We start from the raw sequence: 24,742 nt of genomic DNA, 5'->3' as shown, positions 1-24,742 counted from the left end.
AATACACGATAGAACTCACCCAAGGGATGGCAACCTGAGCGTAAGTAATCCGACTAGGGCATTAGAAACCCTTTCAGGCTACCATGGGAAGAAAGGAAAATAAAATGGCCCGGTACAGGATGCAATTATCTAAGCAAATAAATATAAAACAGATAACAGGGGATTAAAATCGAAACATGTGTTAAAACAGTGAACTATACTGTCAAGAAAACCCAAAAAGCGAAACATATAAAACAATGAAAAGAAAAAAACAAAAGAAGCTGTGAAGGGGTGGACAAACAAAAGCAAACTAACAATATGACAACAAATCAGATGCAAATGACCCAAAATAGAAAATATGGCAGAAAAACAACAACAGAATTAAAGCAATAAAACGAGAGGAGACAATGGAAACCATGTAAATACAACCTAGATTAGGAAGCTACAAAACCTTAACCCTATTCAGACCGGGGGGGGGGGGGGGGTTGAGGCCCGCGCTGACTTTGAGCTTTTATAACTTTTTTAAGATTTAACCAAACGCTGCCAAACTTTCTGAGTTTTCCTAAAATTTATCTGGCAACAATTTGGTAGGGTTGGATGATATATCAGGAACTTTTCATCACTATGGCAACGGCTTTTTGACAGGCATGTTTTCCCAAATTTGTAATTTTGCGTGTTTCTGTTAATAAAAATCAACTTAAATGGCATTATTTTTACATTTTTACGGGTTTAAAGCACATTTTTATTCATTTTGAGTACTTTGCAATGATTTTGGGTGATTTTCTGCCATTTTTGACAAATTTTGAAATCCAAGATGGCGGATCCAAGATGGCGGCTGTTTTGACATCATGATGTAATTGTCACGTGATGTGACGTCACCAGCCCACGTGACGTATACCAAAAGAAAGAGTTTCGGACGTACAATACATTCTATAAGTTTCATGGTGTGTGCTTAAATATTCTGGAAGTTACATAGGGGGAGGGGGGGGCTTCCGAAGCTCCCCCCCCCCGGTCTGAGAAGGTCCAAAAAAGCCCGGTCTTAATAGGGTTAAGCGTGCAAAGTCAAAACTTGGAAATGGGGAACGGAACTGAACTGAACTCCACGAGCCTAAGTTCGGGAGGTGAGACAAGCACAAAGAAACCAAATTAAAATTAAAAATGGGCGCCGAGGGAATAGCACTGCAGAAACGCGAAATTGAGAACTCAGTTCAGGGACCCAGTTCGCTTCGGTGAACGTTTATAGCGACACAATGCAACTACAATTTATCTAACAAAGAAATAGGTTTCTACATAATTTACCTTAAATACAACACACGACGTTTTAAATGTAGTGCCGAGGGAATAGCACTGCAGAAACGCGAAATTGAGAACCCAGTTCAGGGACCCAGTTCGCTTCGGTGAACGTTTAGCGACACAATGCAACTATAATTTATCTAACAAAGAACTAGGTTTCTACATAATTTACCTTAAATATAACACACGACATTTTAAATGTACCTTGATCGAATAACTTCTTATATAGGTCACGTTCTCTCTTTTCTGTTCGGTAAACAAATAACAGTGTTCTTTAAAGTTTTCGTCGCCTTTGATTAGCTTGATGTCAATTCAGAATAGTAAAACTAAAAGCGATATAACATTAAGCTAAAAAGTGAGTCAAGCAAGATGTTCTTGAGTCGTTTAACCCACGTTTTCCTTTCTAGTTGTACACCGAGACGGCCTTCAATGGCGCTGTAAAGTGCAACTGTGTTGTCACATGAGGGACTTTCCCTATCTTTTAATTTCTTAGAAACCGCAGCGGGTTTTAGCCGCTACGTCATACATACAAAATATATATCATAAATCTATGGATAAGTATATAAAGATTCTAGCTATAAAACAAAGGAAGGCATGACATTCCTGGCCTGTGTATTTTCTACTCCGGCGAAGAATATTACAAATAAAAAAATCCAATATTTCTTATATTTATTAGACGCCAAGCTTTTTGTGTTTTATAATCAGCCGAACTCACGCTGTGAGAGCAAAATGTAAATAAGATTTTGCATTATAAATAAATGCAAATTCATATATTGTAGTTACAAGAAATACGAAATTCTAGAAAATGACACAGACAAACGGAATACGTAATACTTTATTATAACAATGTGATAATAATACCTGTGTCTGAAAGCTATAAAGCACCGGATAAAACTTACATGATTTGTGTTGAATGACAAGAACACCCCTTACAGGGACCTTCTACAAGCCCTTGACCTGCCAACATTGGCCGAGCAAAGAGTATACAAGATTGCTGGCTTAATTTTTTAGAACAATTAACGGTCCTAGCCCTCCCTGCTTGCGTGATCATGATCTAATACAATTTAGAAACTCGTCATACAACTTAAGAGGACAAAACATTCTGATCATCATGGCTCATCATCATCATTTATTTGCCACTTCAGAATTACAAATAAAAATAAAAATAACTTTAATGATAGGGCGAGGAGACCTCCAAGAAACCACAAGGCTTATGGGGGAGGTCACCTCGGGTTAGCAAAACTACAAGTTTGTAATTTCGCTGTGAATGTGCAGCTAGGCCAATTTCAGACTCATTTTATTAGAAATTTAATCATTTTTTTTTCTTAAAAGAAGAGAAGCTACTCGAACCAGTGATCGATTCTGGTAGAGAATTCCAAATTTTAGGACCCTGGAAAAGAATTGTAAACTGCTTTAGATTTGTACGACAGCGGTGATGTGGTCGATAACACTTGGCTATTCTTGTATTATAACTGTGTATTTGACTACTAGTACAAAACAAATTGAGAAACATCGGGGGCAATAATTGGTTATGTCTATTTAAAGTGCATACTACCACGCATGGCTTAAATCTTGGCTATACTTCGCCCCAAAACTATGGAACAGCCTCTCAGACTCCGTCAGATCTTCACTTTACTATGCAACCTTTAGAAAGGCAATGTATGCTGTAGATATTTGTCGTCATTCAGTGTACATAATTGTCTATATATTTTATAACATTTCGCTCATTTTTTAAACAAATTTTAACCAAGACATCTTAACATTTGTAAACCTTCACTCATAGTAATTTAAATACTCATGTTTCCTCATTCATGCGTTGCATATATTTAAAGTTTGAAGAATTTTTTTTTTCTTTGTGGCTTACCTGTAAACTAGCTGGTGCGTTCCCGCAGATTTTGCTAGTCATATCTGCGGGACGCATCGAAACCATAGCTAAGTGTAATGACCACATTAAACATGGAAAAAGGATTTATTCTACAATGCTGAAACTGTCAGTAGCTGTTCATTCATCCTTTGCGGAAATTTTGATATGCCAACCATGTATCCATGATATTTGATGTTGCTACGGCAACATCACAAATACAAGCAGGTCTTGCCAAAAAGCGTCATTTGTAACATGTTTCTTTATTTTTTCCAGTCGTTTGAGACAGAAGTGCAAGATATGTTTATTTTTACATCTCATAAGCATTCTGGCTTGATTTTGCATCAATTTCCGTTATTTTGTGACTTTCTAAGAAAATGTCCAATATGGCTGCTCTAATGACGTCACGTGACGTGTATGACGTCATCGCCAATTAAAATTATGTCATCTTGTAGAGTAAGCTAAGGGCTTTCTTTTCAGTGCAAAATAGTTCCGCTACGTCTTATTATAACGAAAACTCCGGGAATGGGTTCCATCCACTCCCCCCCCCCCCTTCCCTGTACGATGGTGGGGGTATGAGTTTGCTTGTACGTCCGAGGGTTGGATGGATGGTTAAGACGGCATTAACTAAAGTAAGGTATTTCGGTAATATGATCGCTTGTCTGTTCACCCTAACTACAGTTAGAAAATTTACGCCTCGCTGATCCAAAATCAAAGGCTCTATGAGCAAAGTCGTGAAAGTGGTATATAATAAACTGATAGCCCAGAATTAGCCAAAATAAATTTTAAATGTCTGCTGACAAACGACAATTTTTGTAATTGTCTATGAAATCTGTTAACGTACGTCATAGTTGAGTCATGTTTAAAATTCTAGCTGGTAAGTGATAAATAACCCCATACTCTAACTGAAAACTAACCATCCAGTAGTCCATCGAGGCCTTCTAGCTAAGCAGCTAAGAAGTGAAGATTATTTCAGAGCTTAAAATAATTAATGCTGAGAGAGACACGTATAGTGGTAACAAGATATGAGGTACCTTAAGATGCTGCGAAGCTGGTAATGGAAAGAAGCTAGGGAATTTTTTTTCACCAAACTGTTTCACATTTGCTAAAGGGTTCTTTAATTAATAACCAGGTAGCTCAGCCATTTTATACAGGACAGTGGTATTATTCGACATACATTTTTCTCTGTTAAAGAATGGCAGACACTGTGACAGAAGGCAAATAATTAAAAGAAACTAACAGATGCCTCATACATGGGACTTCTAAGAATTGAAATTGGCAGGAAACAGTAAAGTCAACAAAATTTATTATCAATTTAGAGGCCTGATACATGTAACAAATGAAAACTGCTGCTTATTTCCTTTTCTGGTATCTTTACTTGCAACCAAAAAGTTTACTTTACCCCTTTACATGCCACGAAAATCATCAATGCATTTTAATCAGCCTTATTAATTCATTTTTAAATAATCTCTATACATTGCCAGCCATCCTGCATAGATTTGGTGGCCATGTTGGATTAAAGGATCTGAACCTCAAAGCCGTTGTTTATCTTTTACTCTTTGTTTTCAGCAGTCAATAACAATAACTTCCAAATATTTTATTTTTCAAGCTGTACAGTCTGCTAAAAGTCAATTTATAGAGAGCAGTATTCACTGTTTGTGAAAAATATATGAGAGTAAATTTAAAATAAAATTCTTTTTCTGATCATGTGTTTCATACAAGTTACGGCAGGATGTTCATTCCAGCCCACACCTCTTGACAGCCTAACCCCATGCAGAGTTCAGTGATGTGTTGTATTGCAGGGTATTGTTTTGGCGAATCTGTAAATTAATTCAAAATTCTATGTGCCTTGTTAAAATAAATCTGTAGGACAACACGTACAACAAACCATAAGTGTAAGCAATTTGTTATTTATCAGCATGGCATGCAACCAGGTTCCTTTTCGGCTGAGATGAGGGGGGGGGGGGGGGGGGGCATAGGACATGTTCAGAAATCGACCTTAAGGTTACTATTGTTATATTAGTGGCTATTACATTTTAGCGCTTTTAGTGAGTTGGGCGAAAATCGCTAAATTTAGTACTTGCTAAAATTTGTCTTGGTCAAACTTCAAGTACCTCCCCGGTACCCCCTTCCCACCCTAATGGAACACAAAAATGGATACTGGTAACTTTGTTGTTTTAGGCAATGCAATTTATGTTCATTCAATGTCAAGATATGGTAGTCTTTTTCTTTTACTGAACATTTATTTTCATCTTAGCCATATATTCATCACCGGCCAGTAAAAGCTGGTTTACACGATATTACTATTTTTTGAAGTTTTTGGAAAATCCCTATATAGTCGCTAAATCTTGCTCAGAAAAAATCGTTAAAATTAATAGCTGCTAACAATAGTACTCTCTCAGTATTTCTTTGAATGTCTACCCCATAGAACTCAGTGGATGTTGACAAAGCAAAAAATTACCTGAGTGCAATGATACACCCTGGAGAACTACAATTACCACAGTTGAACTAATATGTCCCTTTTTTGACAGACCATGTGTATGAAGAAAAAATAATTGTAAGGGACTGATGCATACACTCTTTTTTTTTTTTTATAAGAATACAGTTTTTCCGACCCAGGCTGAATATTCTTATTTTTCTGCTGATTTTAGGCTGAAATATTCTTATAAACATTCTTAGAAAATATTGTTTGACATTTGCGTTTTAGCAAGTATTGGGTAATCAATTACAAGTGTTTGGTGTCCAGAATTGTTTCGTGTTATATTGTGCACATGTAACATTGCTTTTGGTTGCAGCCTGGCCGTTTTGGCTTTAAACAAAGCATTCCTCACAAAGATAAAGTGACGGGAATGAAAATACCTGATTTTGTTTCAACTAAAAACATTTAATTGTATTGTATTTACAAATCTTCAACTCAAAACTATGACTCTTTCCAAAATCTCAGCCTCAGGTTTATTCTTAAAATATTCTTAAAAATTCGCCAATTTCAGCCTCGATATTCTTATAAGCTAGATTCTTATAAAAAAAAAAGAGTGTAATACTGTGTTTACAAATGTAGTTTTGCCTTCAAAAGCAGAGCAAATTTATCATTCACATAACATGATAAGGCTTCCTACCTAATGAGCTACGAATGCCAGAGGAAATTTTGATTTAAGTTTAAGTCACGAGATAGATGTACTTGGGAACTTCGTTAACGAGAGTGTGACAACGAATATAAAATATTACTAGATACAAAAACTTGACGAACGTGTAAATGAATGATCGACCGAAAGACAAAGCAAGCCAACTATAGATATCTCTAATTGTTTCGAAACGCATCAGTTTAACCTTGCTGAGTGAGACTAATTTGTAGCGGAAAATACAGCCTTATTTAGGGTGATTTATTACTTACCAACTATTTGATTGCATTTCAATGAAAGATAATTTCAAATCCGCGGACTTTCAAAATAAGCTATTGTTCGGCGTGCAAGTTTCTTGCTTCCTTGGCCATCCTTTCCGTTGCATTGTGTGTAAATGTGGATTCGAGCACTGGCCTCACTAGAACAATTCCTTCCAGAAAGGAAAAAACATTCGTATTCTCCTGATGTACATCCACAAGTTTGCATTACAACTCGGGAAACCAGCCCTTGTACACGTTCATCCGCCATTTTGAACTTAATTTAAACTTAATATAAAATTGCCAGGTTACCAAGGGAGTTTACACATTTTAATTTCTCCAGCAGACCGCAATAATTCGTTCATTACATTCACGACTTAACAATACAGACTAATTATAGTTATACCCAAGCAGGGTTTATGGATTAGTCTTAAGTTTACAAACGAAAAACCAATCAAAATGCGTCATATCTTTTCGCACGTGCGAGGGGAACATAAATATGCAAAACAAAGCGTGAAGGGAAGGAAAACAAGAAAAACAACATGCTAAGAAATTACATATTACCAATGTTAGCAAAAATGTAGCTTGAATTCTTCGGCTTCTAGCATCCATGCTTCATTTTATTTTCTTCAACGCCGAAATGCCGTGCAAAAATAGAAAAAAATTAGACGAACAATTAAACAGATCAACAACAAGGGCTGTCATTAACTAATTTAAATTCGAAATTATTCAAAAGTTTATCAGAATTAACTATAGTTAACTTCATTGGTGTGGCCGCAAAGACGACCGAAAGCACTGACTATAGTTAGGTAGTTACGTCGTAGATGTGACCGCAGCCATTACATTGCAGTGTATTGTATTGTACTGTACTACTACTGTATAGTACAGTGCATCGGATCGAAAGCATAGCTAAGTGTTATGACCACATTAAACATTGCATTGCATTGAATTGTACTGTATGTGCTCCGTGGGTCCGCTAAAGTACGCCTGGTATCAGTTTACTATACTTGATTGAAGAAACGCTGACCGACGAAAAGCAAAAACTATAAACAATCCGACCCAAACGTTTATTGGGAAATCAGAAAAAGTAATCATCGTCTGTAACAGAATGAACATTATTAATAAGACAAATTGCATAAATCGTGCTCTTGAAGCTATCAAAGAAGGAAATACCTTGATTACAAATGAATGGAATATTACTGAGCTAAATAAATGAAATTACCGTCGAACAATAGGATACAGACCTTCGTCAAGCGCTGTCTCCAGCATATCCTCCGAAATTGATGGCAGGACAAAGTCAGAAATGAAGATCTATAGAAGAGAGCAGAACATCAACCGCTCCAGCTTCAAGTCAGCAAAAGGAAATGGCGCTGGCTAGGTCATAAGACGGACACGTTAGGGAAAAAGGAACCGAGGAAGGCCGAAATCAACATGGAGAAGATCAACTGAGGTTGAACTACAACAACGCCACACTAGGCTTGAACCAACTGGAAAGAGTCGTCAAGGTCGACAAAGGAAGATGGAGAACTCTGGTGGACGATCTATGTTCCAACAGGAACTCAAGGGTTTAAGTCAAGTTACCAACCAATGCTGTCTACCCAGAATCCCATTTGGTCCTTTCATCCACGGTTTATGCTTTTCACAGGGTCAACGTTTCTTCAATTTGTTATATACGGGTTATGAATCCCTTGGGCGCCATGTGTCGCAAATGGTGTACAAATGAGAAGCATCGACAACGTCCGGGACACTGAACATTCCGGAACATTGAGGGAGAGAGAGCGCCTCATTCCAATGCCCCTCCGGCCCCAAAATGCCCTTATCTCTTTGAGCATCATTTTCAGGTCTCCTTGTGTCCAGTTCAGTGATACAACCCTGGCCATATACCCCAATTTTACAACTGAACGATGAGACCGAGTTCAATGTAGGAGTAAAGTCAACTGACCTTACTTGGCTGCGCCTCGTTAACTCTCCCTCATAGTAAAAGAGAGCAAGTAGCGTTATTGATTTATTTGGCACTTTAAAGAATAGCAGTCACATATTTACAATACAAGACTTTTTCAGCTTAAAAAAAAAACGTATGTCTTATATTGAATGAGAGTGATGACTGAACATTCCTGTAACAGAGTATACAGGAAATAAACTAATCTAATTCTTCACATGAAGATAGTCCGTTCACATGTCCGTTAAGGTTGCCTACTTATATTTTTAGTTGAAACGGTATCAAAATCTGGCCAGTATATAGGGTTAAAAGTGTTTGAAGCATTGTTGCATCTCGTTCATTGAAGCACGCTGAAAGTTTACGTGTTAGTAAGATTTATATGCCTTCGACCTTAGTTTAACAGCGGTCAAATTATTGCTGCATCATTATTATTAACGATGTCACCAATTGCCTAATAGCAGCTTTATATGGTACACACAGCGTAACTTATGGCTTTCAGGTCTTAAAAAGGAAGTGAGAGGAGAGGAAGAGGGAAATGGAGGGGGAGAGGAGGAGACGACTGGGGGAACAATGGGGGCATAGGCACATCATACTGTTGTACACATCCATTCATCCCCACAGTTATTTACAGAAGAATAAGCCTGGGAATGATGCAGCGCTTCAACAGGGTTTCAAGCACTGACCAACGTATTACCAGTACAATGATCAGGAGCTACAATAAGATAATTCGGCCAAGTTCCTAATGTGTCGTTTAGCCTATTAGGAGCCTCAACTAATGCGTAGACAACTTTTTGTCACGACCAACCGTTTACAGTAGCCAGCAATACAATAAAAATAACTGTGTAACAAGTTTCTTTTAAGTCAGTCTGCCATTCTGTCGTCTGTCACTCGGTCTCTCAGTTATTTGGTCCTTTAGAGCACTAGTCTTATCAATTTATTTACAGTTTAGTCTATCACTTTGACGCATAATGGAGGCATGCATTCGCGGGTTTTCTGTCGATTGATAGTTAGAAGGCACCTTCGTAATTAATAAAGATGCAAGTTTTCCAATAGTTAGCCAGGCTTTGAGGCTCTATCCTACAGAAAAAAAAACTTACACCCAACTTAATAAAATGCTGGCGTTTGATGTTTTAATTCACATTAATGGTTGTCATCTGACTTAAAATGATAGCGTTTACACTGTATAGTAACCAATACATACTAAAAAAATATAATTTTCTATATGAAAAGGGGCACCCAACGAGAAAAATTTACCATGGGTGTCGGAATACCGTTTTTGCATTTTTGAGTTTTGTACATTTTAAAGCCTTATTTTTAATCGCTAAGAAAAGTGTATCTTAGGGAACGAAATATTACCCGAATTTATGAGCCGCTGTTGCCTTCTCAAAAATCATAGCTGGCCTTTTCTCGTACCCAAAACGAATTTTTCTCTCTCCGAAAACAGCAGACCTTACTTTCCCCATGACACGAAAGTTTTAGCTTCAGAAGTATCCAGTTTTTTATCACACTTTAATCCGAAAATCGTAGGCGATTATAGGTCTTCCAAACAGATTTTCGCCGAGACGGTCAGTTGGGTGCCCCTGTATGAGAATCATTACGTCGTATTGTGACTATGAAAACTTCTATGTACGTTTAACATGGCACGACTTTAAGCGCCAAACATTGATCATCATCTCAGCTCAACAACACGGTGCTGTGACACAAATAGTGCAAGACAACAAGCTGTGAACAAGCTTTTAATTACTGCTTCTATTAATACTGCAAAAGTCCTTTTTACCTAATCGGCTGCGAGTAATCTCCCTTTATCCTCTGATTTGCTGATGTCACGTCGGCGCATCGATCGGAAAACTATCGACGAAGCAGCGAGATGCGACATTCGCAGCCACCAATATGCCTTTACGTTCGATGTTGTTCAGTTGAAAGGAACTTCTCGCATTATTTAACAAATAAACAACCAATAGATGCTGGTATGTCAAAAATCCTAGGCTAAGAAACTATCTAGAAACTATACACAAGTTCTATATAAAAAATAATGGGTATTGAAGAATTTGAGCAATTTTACATGCATTAAAAAAGCCAAAAGCATATACCGGCTTCCCTTAACGATCCTAAATGGTTAATAATTCTCTTCGCGGTGTGGCACGAAAATTAAAAAGCGGTACACTTCACATAACATGCCTCAACAACTGGCATCTTCTATAAAATACGTTAAACTTCTTTGTGTCACCCATTCATTGCACTAGCGAGTCAAGGTTGTTTTTGAAACTTTGCCTAAAAACTATGGCTGGCTCATGTCGCCAGATGCCTATCGTACAAGTAAGCAGCCAAATAAGGCCACTTGGGTGACCATGGAACTTGTTACTGCTTAAAAAACGCGTAGAAATATTTAAGTTCACGAAACTACGTGCTTTAAATCTCACTTGAGTAATCTCTTCATTGTTCATTGTCTTTTCCTGCAAAGCCTGCAATAAAAAGGACAAATGATAATTTAACTTTAATTGATTCTCTTCTTTATCTACAACTAGGAATAGCCAAGGATTGGAACTTGGAATAACTACGGCTGCCTACAACTGGTAATGTCTTGTTTGCTTACCTTAACTACTTGCGACCTTTTTGGGGGTTTTAAGTTTTCTTGCGCTTTCATTTTACTGTTTGGACGCGCGTGTACCATTAACGCTTGATTCTGACTTAGCAGTTGTAGCATTTGCCATGACTGATAAAGGGCTAAGTCCCGAAACGTTTTGTCCGAAACTGAACTTAGCACTTTTTTAAACTACTTCTATAAGCGCTTTTTTTGCCCTGCCGACGGCTGTAAAATTGAAAAGGTTTACTTCTTCGAAACAGTTCATCGTTTCCAGCCTTTCCAATGTATATTATTAAACAAATTTCTTTAAATGTAAAGGAAACTGGGTTGAAATATATTATAATGCATATCCACTCAATATTTCCTCTTATCCACGTAATATATATATATATACAGATTTTTAAAACTTACCTTTATTTTCCAAAGTCAAATGTCACGTTATCTCCAATAAGCATGAAAGGCGCCCACTGCCTCACGTCAGAATAGCCATTAGCTCTCATCCATCTCATGGCCTCATGAAGGCATTCACTGGCACTCTCCCCACGAACAAGGTGCTCGTAGAAATGTCTCATGAACTGCTCTGTGGCACTGTCTTGTATCGCCCACAGCGCCACTAACACTGAGCGTGCACCGGATCCTAGGAACGCTCGAGCGATTCCAACAACTCCTTCGGCTCTTACCCGTCCACTTGCACTGTGGCAACAGCTAAGTACCACCAGTTTAGCACGCACTTGAATTCGTGAAATCTCAGACATTGTTAATAAGTAGTCTTCTTCTTGAGGAACTCGATTTGCAGTGCGCACAGGAGCAAGGGCAATTTCTCCTCTCTCGGCGTCACCATGGGCAGCAAAATGTATCAGACTTACTGAGTTTATCTTTTGAAGCACAGCCTGTTTGGTTGCATGCTCTCCTAATAAAGGTTGAACGTCCAGCAATTTTCCAATCATCTCCGCTTCCTTTCCAGCAAAAGGCAGTCGAGATATGTTTTCACAGCTTCCCTTGAAAAACACCTGGCCAACCATAGGATCCCCGACTATCAGGGCACCAGTCTGGCTGTGATAGCCTGTTGGACTGTCCTGGATGAGCTTGAGAGTCGTCAAAGACGGAACAATACGAATCCTGAAAGCCTCGGACAAATATTTCCCATTGTCATCTGGTAACGCTGCAAAAGGAACTTTGTACAAGCAGCTATCAGGTACAATAATGATCTCAGGTTCCTCAAGTAATTCAAACACATGACTGATGATCACTTTATAATACAGGGCAAGACTTGGTTCATGGTCTTCATTGTCTTCATCCTCTTCTACGAGACGGTTTGATTGGTCACATAGACCAGGATTCTGTTTGGAAATTTCGTTCTCTTCATACTTTTCTGCGACGTTATATTTCTGTACTTCGTCGGCCTTTGGTTGCCCCTCGTTTAAAAAAAGCAAAGATCGATCCTCACAGTTTTTTTGAGTCGAAAAAACACAAACCTTGTTAGCATAAAGTTCAGCTATATTTCCCAGAGATCGAAATGACACACGCCCACTTGTTCTAAGAATTGACAAAAATATTGTCTTGGAAAAGCAAGAAATGTAGAGACAAGTACAGTGACTTTCTTTCTTCATGATGTTTGTAATGCTAACCCAAGACTGCGGATTGACGGAGACTGGTCCTGTGTTGTACTGAGCTGACATTAAGTCCGCCAGAGCTCTGGCCCTTGCTAGCTCTGAGACACAAAGAGCTTGAAACGGATTTTTGGAAACCAAAAACAATGTTTTGAGTAAGCCGAACAAATAATCGCGCTTGTCTGAAAAATGCAATTTGAATTGATCATTGTCTCCAAGAAAACATCTCAATTGTTCACTCTTTTGAATGCTTTTATACACGTTCTGAAAAGCTTCCTGAATCTTCCCTGTCAGCAACTTCACCCATGCAAGCTTACAGTGGCACGTAAACTCTTCTTCAGAGTATCCAAACTTTTTACAGATCGCAAGCGCCTTCTCCAAGTGTTCCTCTGCTTTAACACATTCGCCGACATTTTGAAACCAGTTTCCCAGGTTTCCATAAGCTACTGCTTCCACTTTTTTCTCGCCGATTTCTTTCGCAATTGTTAGTGCCTCCTGGAAACATTCTTCAGCCTTGACCAAATCACCAACACTCTGAAATACAGTTCCTAGGTTTCCATAAAATGATGCTTCTCCTCTTCTATTACCAATGTCTTTTTCGATTGCAAGTCCTTTCTCAAGATAATCTTGTGCCTTGAAATATTCACCGAGAGAATGTGATGCCATGCCTAGTTTTCCATAATCTGCTGCTTCTCCTTCTCTGTCTTTAAGTTCCTTCTTTAAAGCGAGAGCCTTTACAAGAAAGTCCTTGGCCTTGGCATATTCACCAAGAGATAGAAGTACCGCTCCTAGATTGCCCAAAACTTGTGCTTCCCCTAGTCTGTCGCCAATTCCTATATTGATTGCAAGTGCTTCTTCTAAATACTCTTTAGCCGTAACGAGTTCACCTTGAGAAAACAACACTATTGCCAGGTTTGCACAATCGGTTGCTTCCCCTGGTCTGTCACCAATCTCTTTCCTAATCACAAGTGCCTTCTCAATGAATTCCTTAGCCCTTTCGTATTCACCTCGAGAACTAAATATATTTCCTAGGTTTCCAAGATCTTTTGCTTCCCCTTGTTTGTCACCAATTTCTTTCCTGATCGCAAGTGCTTTTTCAAGATATTCTGCCGCCTTTGTGTAATCGCTAAGACATCCAAACACTTCTCCGAGAAGGCCATAAGCTGACGCTTCGCCTTGCCTGTCACTAAGTTCTGTTACTATCACCAGTGCCTTCTGAAGATAGTTTTTAGCCTCGGCATACTCTGCAACATATTGACAAAACGTTCCTAGTCTTTCATAATTGGCTGCCATCCCACGTTTGTTGCCAATTTCTACCATAATTCTAAGTGCTTTTTCAAAATACTCTTTAACTCTGGCATATTCGCCTAGAGATTGAAGCACAGTTCCAAGGCCTCCGTAACAGGAGGCTTCTCCATATTTGTTACCACTATCTATGCTAATTGCAAGCCCTTTCTCAAAATAATCTTTAGCCTTAGCATATTCACCAAGAGAATGGCACACATTTGCTAGGCTACTGAAAAAAGCTGCTTCTCCTTCACTACTGCCAATTTCGTTTTTGATCACAAGTGCTTTCTCAAGATATTCTTTAGCCTTGTCATATTCACCAAGAGAGTGAAGCACAGTTCCAAGGTTTTGGTAAGATGCTGCCTCCTTATTTTTGCTTCCAATTTCTTGACTAATTGCAAGGGCCTTCTCGAGATATTCTTTAGCACGAAGAAGTTCACCACGATATTGAAACAAACCTCCTAGGTTTACGTAAAATGTTGCCTCTCCTTCTCTATCGCCAATTTCATTTTTCATCGCAAGTGCTTTCTCAAGATGTCTTTTAGCCTTGTCATATTCACCGAGATATAGAAACACGGTTCCTAGGTCTCCGTAGTTCGTTGCTTCTCCATCTCTGTCACAAATTTCTCTTGAGATCGCAAGCGCTTTCTCAATATATTCTTTAGCCTTGAGAAAATCACCACAACCAAGACACTTACTTCCCAAGTTTCCATAGCTGGCTGCTTCTTGAACTTTGAAACGTCTGTCCTCATCAAGAAAATGGATAACATTTTCCAGTTTTCCCCGAGTTGGGACTGCTCCTTTTCTGTCACAAGTTTTCGTATCTTTACACAGATAAAAATTTTCCAGTTTTATGGTTAGATCGCTTTCTTCGGCTTTTTCGCCGCATTCGCTTTGTATGACAAGTAGTTTAATGTGGTATTGCGTAGCACTTGTGTTATCATTGATAAGACTAAAAGCCTTTACCATAAGAGCATAGATGTTTTTGCAAAACAGCTTGATTACCTCCCCTTCCTTTATTAGTGCTTTGTTGTTGAGCAGGATCAGGCATTCCTCGCATACTTCGATGCCCTTTAGAATTCGACAAGTCTTGAAAAGGAAATTTGCAACAACTGTGCCAATAAAGATTGCTTCGAAAAGTTCACCAACGTCCTCCATGGTAGCCTTGTCTGTATATCAAAATAAACAACAGACAAACAATAAACATAAATCTAGTTGATAACTTCTAACGCACAAGTAACATGTTCACAACATAACAACAATTAGTAGAAACTCAGCCGTGTTCTATTGAAAATCCGCGAATCTGATTGGTTCTCCCATTGTTTTCTATTTGCCGAGAGAACACAATCACAATCAATCTTTACAGGGTCAATTTTTCTTTATATTTGGCTTAAAAGTACATAAAATTGTAGGTCTTAGACTACAATTATTTACAGGTTCTACTAAAACAATTGTGTCTCGTTGACTATTTGCTCATAGAAAACTCGGGCTCGTAGTCTAATTGTTAATTAGAAATCAGGCATCGCGTGAAAATCTAAATGTCACAGCACCAAGATATGTAAAAAAAACTCAATTTGCAAATTGAAGTCCTGAAAAAAGAATATTGTTTTGTTAGACTGACAGATCTTAATTATCAAATTTGAATACAAGTCGGAAGCACACAGTAACGTTAACTTAGTCTACATGTACGCTTCCCAAACTATTTGCAAAACTATAAATGCAAGGTAATTTTTGTGCATCTGAACCCTGGGAGTGTCACCTTGTTGCGGTGGTGAAGCTTACATGTCTATTGTGCCTAGTTTTAACTTTTACAACCTCAGAAATGCTGTTGTAGGCATACTGGTAAATATTTGCACTTCTTGAAGATGCCAGTATAAAATTCTGGCACTTTTGTCTTAAGGAAACTATTTTGAGCAGGCCCCTTACAGAGCCAATTTTTTGGATGGCCACTCCCTTTGAAGCCATATGTTCTGGCCTACTTCCAAATGTGCAATAAAACCAACTGACAATGAACTGCCTGGCCAAGTTAATTCATTTTAGAAATGTTACCAGTGGTTGTATGAAATAATCTGCATGCATGAATATGAACCACTCAATGCTCACGGCCACATGATTTACAAGATTAAATTTTATTCAAGATGGTGAAGATGTGAAAGACAGTGACTAAACCCTTTTAGCCTCCATAGAGTCAAACCTCTATTAAGCGGCCCTCTGTGAAGTGGTCAACCTCATTTTAAAAAGTGGTCATTTATCAAACACCTGAAATTGCTTCCCACATTTGCCGTAAATTATACCTCCATTAAGCGGTCACATCTATTCAACAGATGCGGTCACCGTTTAGACTTCCCATTCATCTAATTTTATTGTATATTACCTCTTGAAACGGTCACCTAGCTACATGTAGTTAGATTGCAATTTGCATTATTAAAACAAGACGATAAGCAAACCATTCCAGTTTCACGAAATCAAGCAGTATTTTCTCAACTAACATGACAATTTTCTACTGAATGCAAATGGAAAGTTTTAAAAATTGGAAAAATTGGTATAGGAAAAGGGTGGGGGAGTTTGGCAAGCTGGTCAGCCCAGCAAATAATAAATTATTATTAATTAAAATTATTTTTCCCCCACTTTCCAACTGCCATAAAATATGACAAGCATCAATCGTTTTAGAATTTGAAATCTTTCAAATTTTAACACCCTATTGATGGCCTTATAGTAAGCATGCTGGACTCTAAATTAAACAGTTCGGGTTCAAGCCCTGGCCAGGGTTATTGTGTTCTGTTCTTGGAAAAGACAATTAACTCTAATTATATTGCCTCTCTCCACTCAGGTGTATAAATGGGTCCTGGCAATTTAATGCTGAGGGGTAACCCTGTGATGGACTAGCACCCCATCCAGGGAGGAGTAGAAATACTCATGTGCTCGTCATAGAACTTAATGCTACAGAAACTGAGATGAGCTCCACTGGTATTAGTCACTTGGCTTAACACAGAGTTCACCTGCATTTTCATCTAACAATCACTTTGTTTCATAACCACTTTGTATGATAACCAACTGAAGGTTCTGACCAAAGTAAGGGAATACTTATGTCTAATTTACTGTTTTTCACTACATGGGCTTGCGTTTACAACAAAAAATACTTATCATGCTTTCAATGAAATGAACAAGTTTGTACAAGGTAATTACATAAGTGCTATTATGAATTACAGTAAGCAATTCTCATACAACATCAATCAGTCATTTTTGTGAATCAGATATTTGCACAGTATTGCTAACTTTCAGTGGTGATTTGAGCGAACACTGATTATTTCCTTGACATACACAGTCAGGCCTGTATATCTTTACTGTTTGTTCAGCAAGCCATAAATTTTGTTGACCTAGTACACTTTAAAAAGGCAAATCCATTCCATCCAGAATATTTTTAACAATTTTCTGTCATTTTACAAGTAAATTATAATTTTGTGTTGTTACTTTTCTGACTTTCTTTCAAAAACTGAAATAGCCTGACACCAGATTGTGCATAATTTATAACAAAAGTGGCATGATTACTGAATAGCATTAGTGGATATTTGAGCCACACATCTCTCTTGGGAGTAAGCACCCTTGGGGGGTGGTGAGGTGGCTAGAACTCAGGGACCAGCAAATAAAATAAAATAAAATTCCAATAAATCCAGTAAATTAAAGTTTTAAATTAAAGCTATTAACAAGGTAAGGTGTCAGTACTTACTATGCCATGGCACTTTAGATTTTGTTATTATTTTCAAACTAATCAGATCATGGACATAATACATACATGTACAGTTTAACTTATCAGTTCAAGAAAAGTGCAACATAATTATTTGGGTTTGGTATGAAAACAAAAACATCTGAGCAATTTAGATTGAAACACAAATGCAACCATATGGTAAAAGTTTTATATTAGGCTATAATTTATAGATCATAAAATCACTTTTGGAGCTACAGTATGGTACATGTATTGCAGAGTACCCTACAAATGAGATTCATCTGGTCAGAACTCTTTGAATGAAGGGCATGGCATGAAACAATTTCACGGCCTTGTACACAAAATATAAACCCATGGGGGGGGGGGGGGGGTACTCCGGCTTGTAAATGACGGAGATGACCGAATGGAGGCAAAACTCAGGACCCAAAAAAATCCCTAAGTCTTCCGACATTACCCCAAAAAACCCCTGGACCAAAAATAACCCCCCAAAAAATCCCTTGTCAAACTACTCCTAAATTGCCAGGAAGGGCAATAATACACAAAGAAAATCATAGAAAATTGAACGCTTGTGTTTGTTTATTCAACATACCATAAATACGCCAAGGCCACGCCAAGGCACTTTAGTTCGTTTTTAATACCCCCAACAATCCCCTATTTAAATCAAGTCATCCAAAAAATACTTGCCAAATCTTCCAACCCAAAAAAATCCCGGAATCAAAAATTTGAAACCCCCAAAAAATCCTTCGATCATCCCTGTCATTTACAAGCTGGAGTACCCCCTCCCCAGGGGAATATAACATCAGCAATAAAATGTCTTTGCTCAATAGTTCTCAAGTTAAGCTCCATTAAACAGGATTCACAACAATATCTGACGTAAAAGTCTGGTGACCTGTTTTTGAGCATGCTTTAACATCTCAATATTTCATCTCACACACCTAAAACCAAAGTACCCAAGTACCATTTAGTGCCCGAGTACAAGGTCGAGACTCGTGCCCAAATTATGGCATTCAGGCACTTAAAAAATAGTATAATGCCCACTTTAGTGCTCAGCGAGGATCGTACTCGGTCACCGTGCTCAGGTTACAAATGTGAACACAGCCTTAATTTTTTTATCCTATGTTGCAGTGATTGGGGGGGGGGGGGGTCAAAAAAGTTAACTTGATCCTAAAAGATGGGCTGGAAAGGTTTACTTGAGCCTAAAGGGGAAGGGAGGGGGGCATAAAAATTTTTGATGTTGCCTCCTCCCATTCACCAAAACAAAACCACCCCTTCTCCATAAATAATAGCCTGCGAATACATCCGCCTCTCATTCGCGTCCCGCAACGAAGAGCGAAACACGAAGAGAGACGTCTGCGATTCACGGCCAGAATTTCCATACTGATGACGTAAATCTGTCCAGAATCCGGACAGGAGCGCTGATTGGTCAGCTAGTTAATTTACATAATGAATGCGAAATATAACACTTCATTACACATACAGTAAAAACCGGATGTTATTGCGGACTAAAAGTTGACCGGGGGAAGGATCGCGAAACTACACCGAAGCTATACCTTAAAATTTCTATAATATTTATAATTCATATATAATTGGGAAACAAAAAGAAACTGCTTTATAACAAGATGAACGACCTCAGATGTACAGAAAGGACGCGCCACAGCGGCCGTTAAAAATAGATCAATTTTGTCACCTAACTTTTATTGTTGACATAAAGGCAGCCGGCAAAACAAACAAGCATCAAAAATGTGAAATACAGATAACCAGAACAACCTGAGCCATCCACAACCAAAGAATAAATGCTACAGAAAAACAGAATTTTAATTTGACAAACAGCGGGGAAAAAAGAAACTAACTCAGAAGAATTGTTATGATCGTTGCGGTATCGGTATTTACGGCCCAACACCTCCGAGAGTTGTGCTCAAGTTCCAAAACAATGTCATCTAGTGATTTTGCAGCTTATTTTTCCAAATTTTACTAATGTGCAACTCGTATAGGGATTTCTAATTTTCGTGATGAAGTTGTCCGGCGTAAACATAGTTAGTACTAACTATGGTGTAAATGACCCCTAAATGTGTCCTTGACTGCCTTGAAAGTGTTTGTGATCAAGCAAGTAAATTATGTGCGGCTGAAAACAAAAAATATAATTATGCAAGACCAACTGCGTGTGGTGTGGGAAATCCAATTAGTGGTTAACGTCATCAGTATGGAATTTCTGGCCGTGAATCGCAGACGTCTCTCTTCGTGTTTCGCTCTTCGTTGCGGGACGCGAATGATAGGCGGCTGTATTCGCAGGCTACATAAATAATGACCACTCCCTGACAGGGTGTCAAGTGACAAATGACATTCAGAAAATAGGAAAATAGGAAAGACTGTAGCCAAAAAAAAAAAGGATTTCTCACCCTAAAATAGCAAAAAATAGGAAGCTTTCGCCAAGTTCTAACAATCCCTTAACAGCTCCAACCGCCGCATGGGGACAGAGGTGGTTTGGGAGGGACTCCTTATAATGGACTCTACAGAGAGGCTCCACTCAAAAGGGGTATCTTTTTCACTGCCTCCTCCACAGGCTTTTCCAAGGTCGATTGAGCATGGATTCTGATTGCGAGTCGGGGTTGGGAGGATTGGCAGCGAGCGCGTAGCGCGAGTGGGAGTATTGCCTTTTGGAAGCGAGCGTGAAGTGCAAGTGGGAGGATTGGGAGTGAGCATGAAGCACGAGCGGTGGGTGGTGGGAGGGGGAAAAATTCGCCCCCACTTTCCTCAATAATTAACTAGCTTTTCTCCCAATGATCGCAAGCGACTGGGCACGAGGCAGCCATTTTCATGCTGTAGGTATATAAAAGTGAAGGGCTTTCATGAGTTGATGTCAAAAATATTTAATGAAAGGGTAGGGGTTTGGACCTTGGAGCATATAAAATATGTTTGGAGTTCCCTTCCCCTACCCCACCAGGATCCCAACAGCAACTGCTGTACTTAGTATTTAACAGACAAAATGTCATGCATCCTCAATATAATTTACACAAATAAACAGGGAAGGAAAAAAAAATTGAAATCCACTTGCCTAGTGGCCCAGAAAATTTCAGTTTTTGCTTGCCCCAACTAAAATATTTATCTTGCCATCACTCTGACTCCTCAGACTATTGAGGCTTATTTTACTTGCCCACTGCTGAGCCACCAAAGTTCTATTTTCACTTGCCCAAGAGCAACATTAATTTACTTGCCGCAGGCAATGAGAACTGGTCTTTTCCTGCCCTGATGTTATGGCATTGCTGTATGAGCAAAGACTACCAATATCAACTCATCTACAGTAATTGCCAAATTACAGTGGACCCGAAAAATCCAAAAAAGTGACCCAAAACTGAAAAGCAAAAATCCTTCCAGTAATATCAAGCCCTCCCAAATAAAAGTTTATGTGCTTATATATCTAGTAATAGCTCTTAAAGAGAAAAATTAATATAACTTTCAAATATTATAAGCCCTTATTGTAGAGATTTTTTTTTGCTTTTTACATTGCTAGAGTATGTAAGCTCAGTGACCTGCAATGTTCATTGTATAGTACTTGTTTTTTTTTAATAAGATATTATGTTTAGATAATTTTAGAGAGTTGTATATATGCAACTTAAATTTTAGATGAAGTATATCCCTTAAGAATATAAGCCCTATTCTCTCCCCCACGCCCTGTATAAAGTGCCTCCCCAAAAATAAGCACACTTGAAAGGGATGTCAAGCAAAATATAAACCCAAGGTTTAGTTTTGGAACATTACAGTACTTCACAAAATGCATTTAATTTACAATTACCTCCACAGCACCTCCCAGGGTGCTTTTCTAGCATGCAAAGAAGTTAGTGTCCGCTAGCCAGGGGCTAGGGCAAGCTTTAAAATACAGTAGAACCCCGGTAACTCGAACTCTGAAGGGAAACAAAAAACCGTTCGAGTTAGCGGGATTTCAAGTTATCGGGGTAGATTGAATATTTAATTTGCCAAGTTAATAATTGATAGCTTACTGATTTTTCAGCACCTCAGTATATAGCACAGTGCAAATTAAACTTATCTCGTCAGAAACTCTAATACGATCATAAATTCTTAGGATAAGAGTGGAAAAAGGCTGTCAAAAAGGTGATCTGTTTTGTTGCTCTAATCAATGGGCAACCGTGGCGAGTTGCAAGAACCGGAATTCGGGATATCGGGGTAAATTTGACCCAAATTTTGATCAAGGGAAACGAAATTTAGTTCGAGTTAGCGGGGTTTTCGAGTTATCCGAGTTCGAGTTAACCGAGTAAAAATGACTTAAAAGTGAGTTCAAATCCAAGGGAAATGGAAGTATGTTCGAGTTAGCGGGGTTGTTTGAGTTATCCGAGTTCGAGTTAAAGGGGTTCTACTGTATAAATCCAGGGCTTAGTTCTAAAATGTCACTGTACTCCATAAAATGCATTTAATTTACAATCACCTCCCCAGGGTGCAAAGAAGTTAGTGTCTGCTAGCCCAGAGCAAGCTGTAAAATTCAATTTCTATGCACCCTATAATTTCCCTTCAAAATTGGGAGGGGAAAAAGGGTAAATTTAAGTAAATACACGTACAAACAGTAGGAAACGTAGGAACTTGACACCCTGCCCTCAGTAAAATTCTGTGAAAATGTAACGTGCATTTAATTGATGCCGGGCTCAGGTGATAATAAATATCTGTTGCAAGGTGTGATCTTATCGTGGTAGGATAAAATATTTATTTTTGTCTGGCTTGTTGTAGCTTTACTTTGAGAAAGCTAAAAGTTAGTTTTATAGAGACATTCTGTGTTATGAAGGTTATGCTTCTTGTTATTAATTTGATCGAGTGCTTTGTCTCTTGAGCTCGGTGATTAGGTTTTACTGTTTACCTTCTCTGCCGTTTGTATTACTTGATTCAAATGTAGATTTAAAATCTCGTGGCACTTATTGCCACTGTTCACTAACACCTCGCTTCTCGGAAAAAGCTCATAAATCAAGATTTCACTGAAGCCTGTAGGTAGCTGACCCAACACATTTTTTTTTTCTAATAATGCTTCGATGCATGCCTTTTGTTTCTCCTTTGAACTTTAACATGCAGAACCCGTTTTTCACACATTTAACATCACATGGCTTAAAGTAGCCAATCACAGTAAGCTATTCGACAGGCGAACGGTTGGAAAAGCATAAGCAATGGTGTGTCTACAGGTGGTTTTTTCTTCCTTCGCGCTTCGCACTCGCTTTGTTGTGCTTGGCGCAACAGGCAAAATAAACCACCTGTTCTGCAGGCTAGACCTTGATTGGCCATTTTGTTTTCAAATAGCCCACCAAAACCATCAATCTGTAGCAGAAATGTTTCTTTTTCTGTAGGAAAGCTTTGGTGGACAAAAATGAAACAACCTACTTTAAAACAAAACTGACGAATTTTTTTGGCCGGAAACTGGGCAACACACTGTACAGACAGGTCATAGACAATCATGACAGAAACTATATGTAAGCTTACACTCATTCATAATTCACAAAATTTCCCCGTCTTCTAAATCTCTTCTCACGGTTCGTGTATAAAAAGAGCCATATTCCGTTGACGTCGTGTTATACTCCTTCCGACTTACAGCATGGCAAGATTGACCAAGTAGGTTTTTATAAGTGTGATCTCCGAGTCAGTTCCACAGACGTGATTTAGTATAGCCGACCGCGGCGACATCAGCACATGTTGTGTTGTGTCGTATTAAACTCTAGAAATGATTTCATTTTACTAATAAATCAAGATCAAACATTAGGGATTGTAAAAGCGTCGGTTAGAAAAGGCTACTCACCACGTTTTCGAATGTTTCCTTTTTTCCATGCAATCCAGTCGGAATTCCCCTCAAATGTTGTTCACTGAATTCACGAGTAAGAGTCCCTGAGCCCGCAATACGTTTAATCAGCACAATCGGCAATGCCTTGGGTTTGTACTAACTTCGTATATGTTAATTACTAGTAATAATCATGGATTAGCGGAGTGCGTTCGAGACAATTTTCGTCGTCTTTACACGACTGACCTCCAAAGACGCGAACACAAGCACGACAACTTCGTTGTTTATGCGCATCGTTACTGCGCACGTAATTCATGTCGCAATAATTAAGCGCGCGCTGATGGTCGCCGTTGCGTTCACTTCGCTTGCAGCTTTTAAATGGCCGGTAACTCCCAATTTTATTACATTTCTGACATGGGTAACTCATAATCTCACAAAGGTGAAAGTTTTACAAAAAAGTCAATGTGTAAGATTTTCGCGTGGACGTACTAAACTTCAAAGCGACACACGAAATGACTCACTCGATTTACACTTTTTTCGAGTTCAATGGCTAACTTAAACTCTACTTCCCTGGGTGATATGCTTCCCATGACATTTTCGGTATTACTTACTTCGGGTACACAAAAATGCAAATTCGATGCCATTTTGATATGCATGAGATTGAGGCCCTCTTCATGAGGTCGAGGTCACTTGTAGCAGTCCAAAAAGTCTCAAACGGTTATGGCATCAGGCGATCGATACCCGCGGAACCGAACAATAGAACCCGCGGGACTGACGTCGGGCAAACGACGCGATTAGAATGCGTTCTCCTTCGTCGAACGCAATAATGTAACTGAATCTGGGGCACAGTAACATGCACCGTTCCATCCTCGGAGACCCAGGGGTTGTGGGGCGAAACGAAGGAATAAACCGGGAAGAAATCGTAGCGACGAAAGTTTTCAAGAATTCTAGACCGTTCTAGAATTCTTGAAAACTTTCGTCGCTACTATTTCTGCCCGGTTTATACCTTCGTTTCGCCCCACTTGCTGCCCCTGGGTCTCCGAGAATGACACCGTTCCCAACCAGACTGTTTGCAGCCTTTTTAATTTTCAACGCGAAAGAAAAAGCAAGCGGGAAGAACAAGGAAGTGGGGCTGTCTACATCTTTGGAAAAGAGACCATTTTAAAGTGGTAGGGCTAACAAATCTGGCCAAGCATCAGGGGTCACTGTTCCGCCATTTATCATGCGCGCCGGCCATCATATTTTGTATATATAACAGAGCCGTCCTCAATTTGTACACACCCCTGAATACAGTAAATATGTGAAATAAAACTACTTGCTATTTT

At 38.8% G+C, this 24,742-nt stretch overlaps 2 protein-coding genes across 4 annotated transcripts in view; both read right to left on the bottom strand.

Moving 5' to 3' along the window:
* The window catches only part of LOC144655845 (uncharacterized), a 52,309-nt gene that overhangs the window by 8,384 nt on the left and 19,183 nt on the right, over positions 1–24,742 (bottom strand). For 2 of the 3 annotated variants that reach the window (XM_078516034.1, XM_078516033.1), the window contains one exon: positions 9,183–10,910. The exons of the other annotated variant lie outside the window; for it this stretch is intronic. In XM_078516034.1, coding sequence (XP_078372160.1) covers positions 10,882–10,910 — 29 coding nt within the window. In that variant the 3' untranslated portion in view covers positions 9,183–10,881. Of the gene's footprint in view, positions 1–9,182; positions 10,911–24,742 lie in introns of those variants that run through there. 3 annotated transcript variants of the gene reach the window in all.
* LOC144636527 (uncharacterized) lies at positions 11,325–23,719 on the bottom strand. The gene is made up of 3 exons (XM_078495759.1): positions 23,439–23,719; positions 11,713–15,098; positions 11,325–11,336 (listed from the first exon to the last, which is right to left on the bottom strand). Exons 2-3 carry the CDS (start codon positions 15,085–15,087, stop codon positions 11,325–11,327), a joined length of 3,387 nt encoding a protein of 1,128 aa, XP_078351885.1. The 5' UTR covers positions 15,088–15,098; positions 23,439–23,719.

This window comes from Oculina patagonica, chromosome 1 (genome assembly GCF_052425735.1).
Source record: "Oculina patagonica isolate OP01 chromosome 1, crgOcupat, whole genome shotgun sequence".
Lineage (NCBI taxonomy): Eukaryota > Metazoa > Cnidaria > Anthozoa > Scleractinia > Oculinidae > Oculina > Oculina patagonica.
Note: the sequence above shows the minus strand (reverse complement) of the source record. Positions and strands in the feature narration are given on the sequence as shown.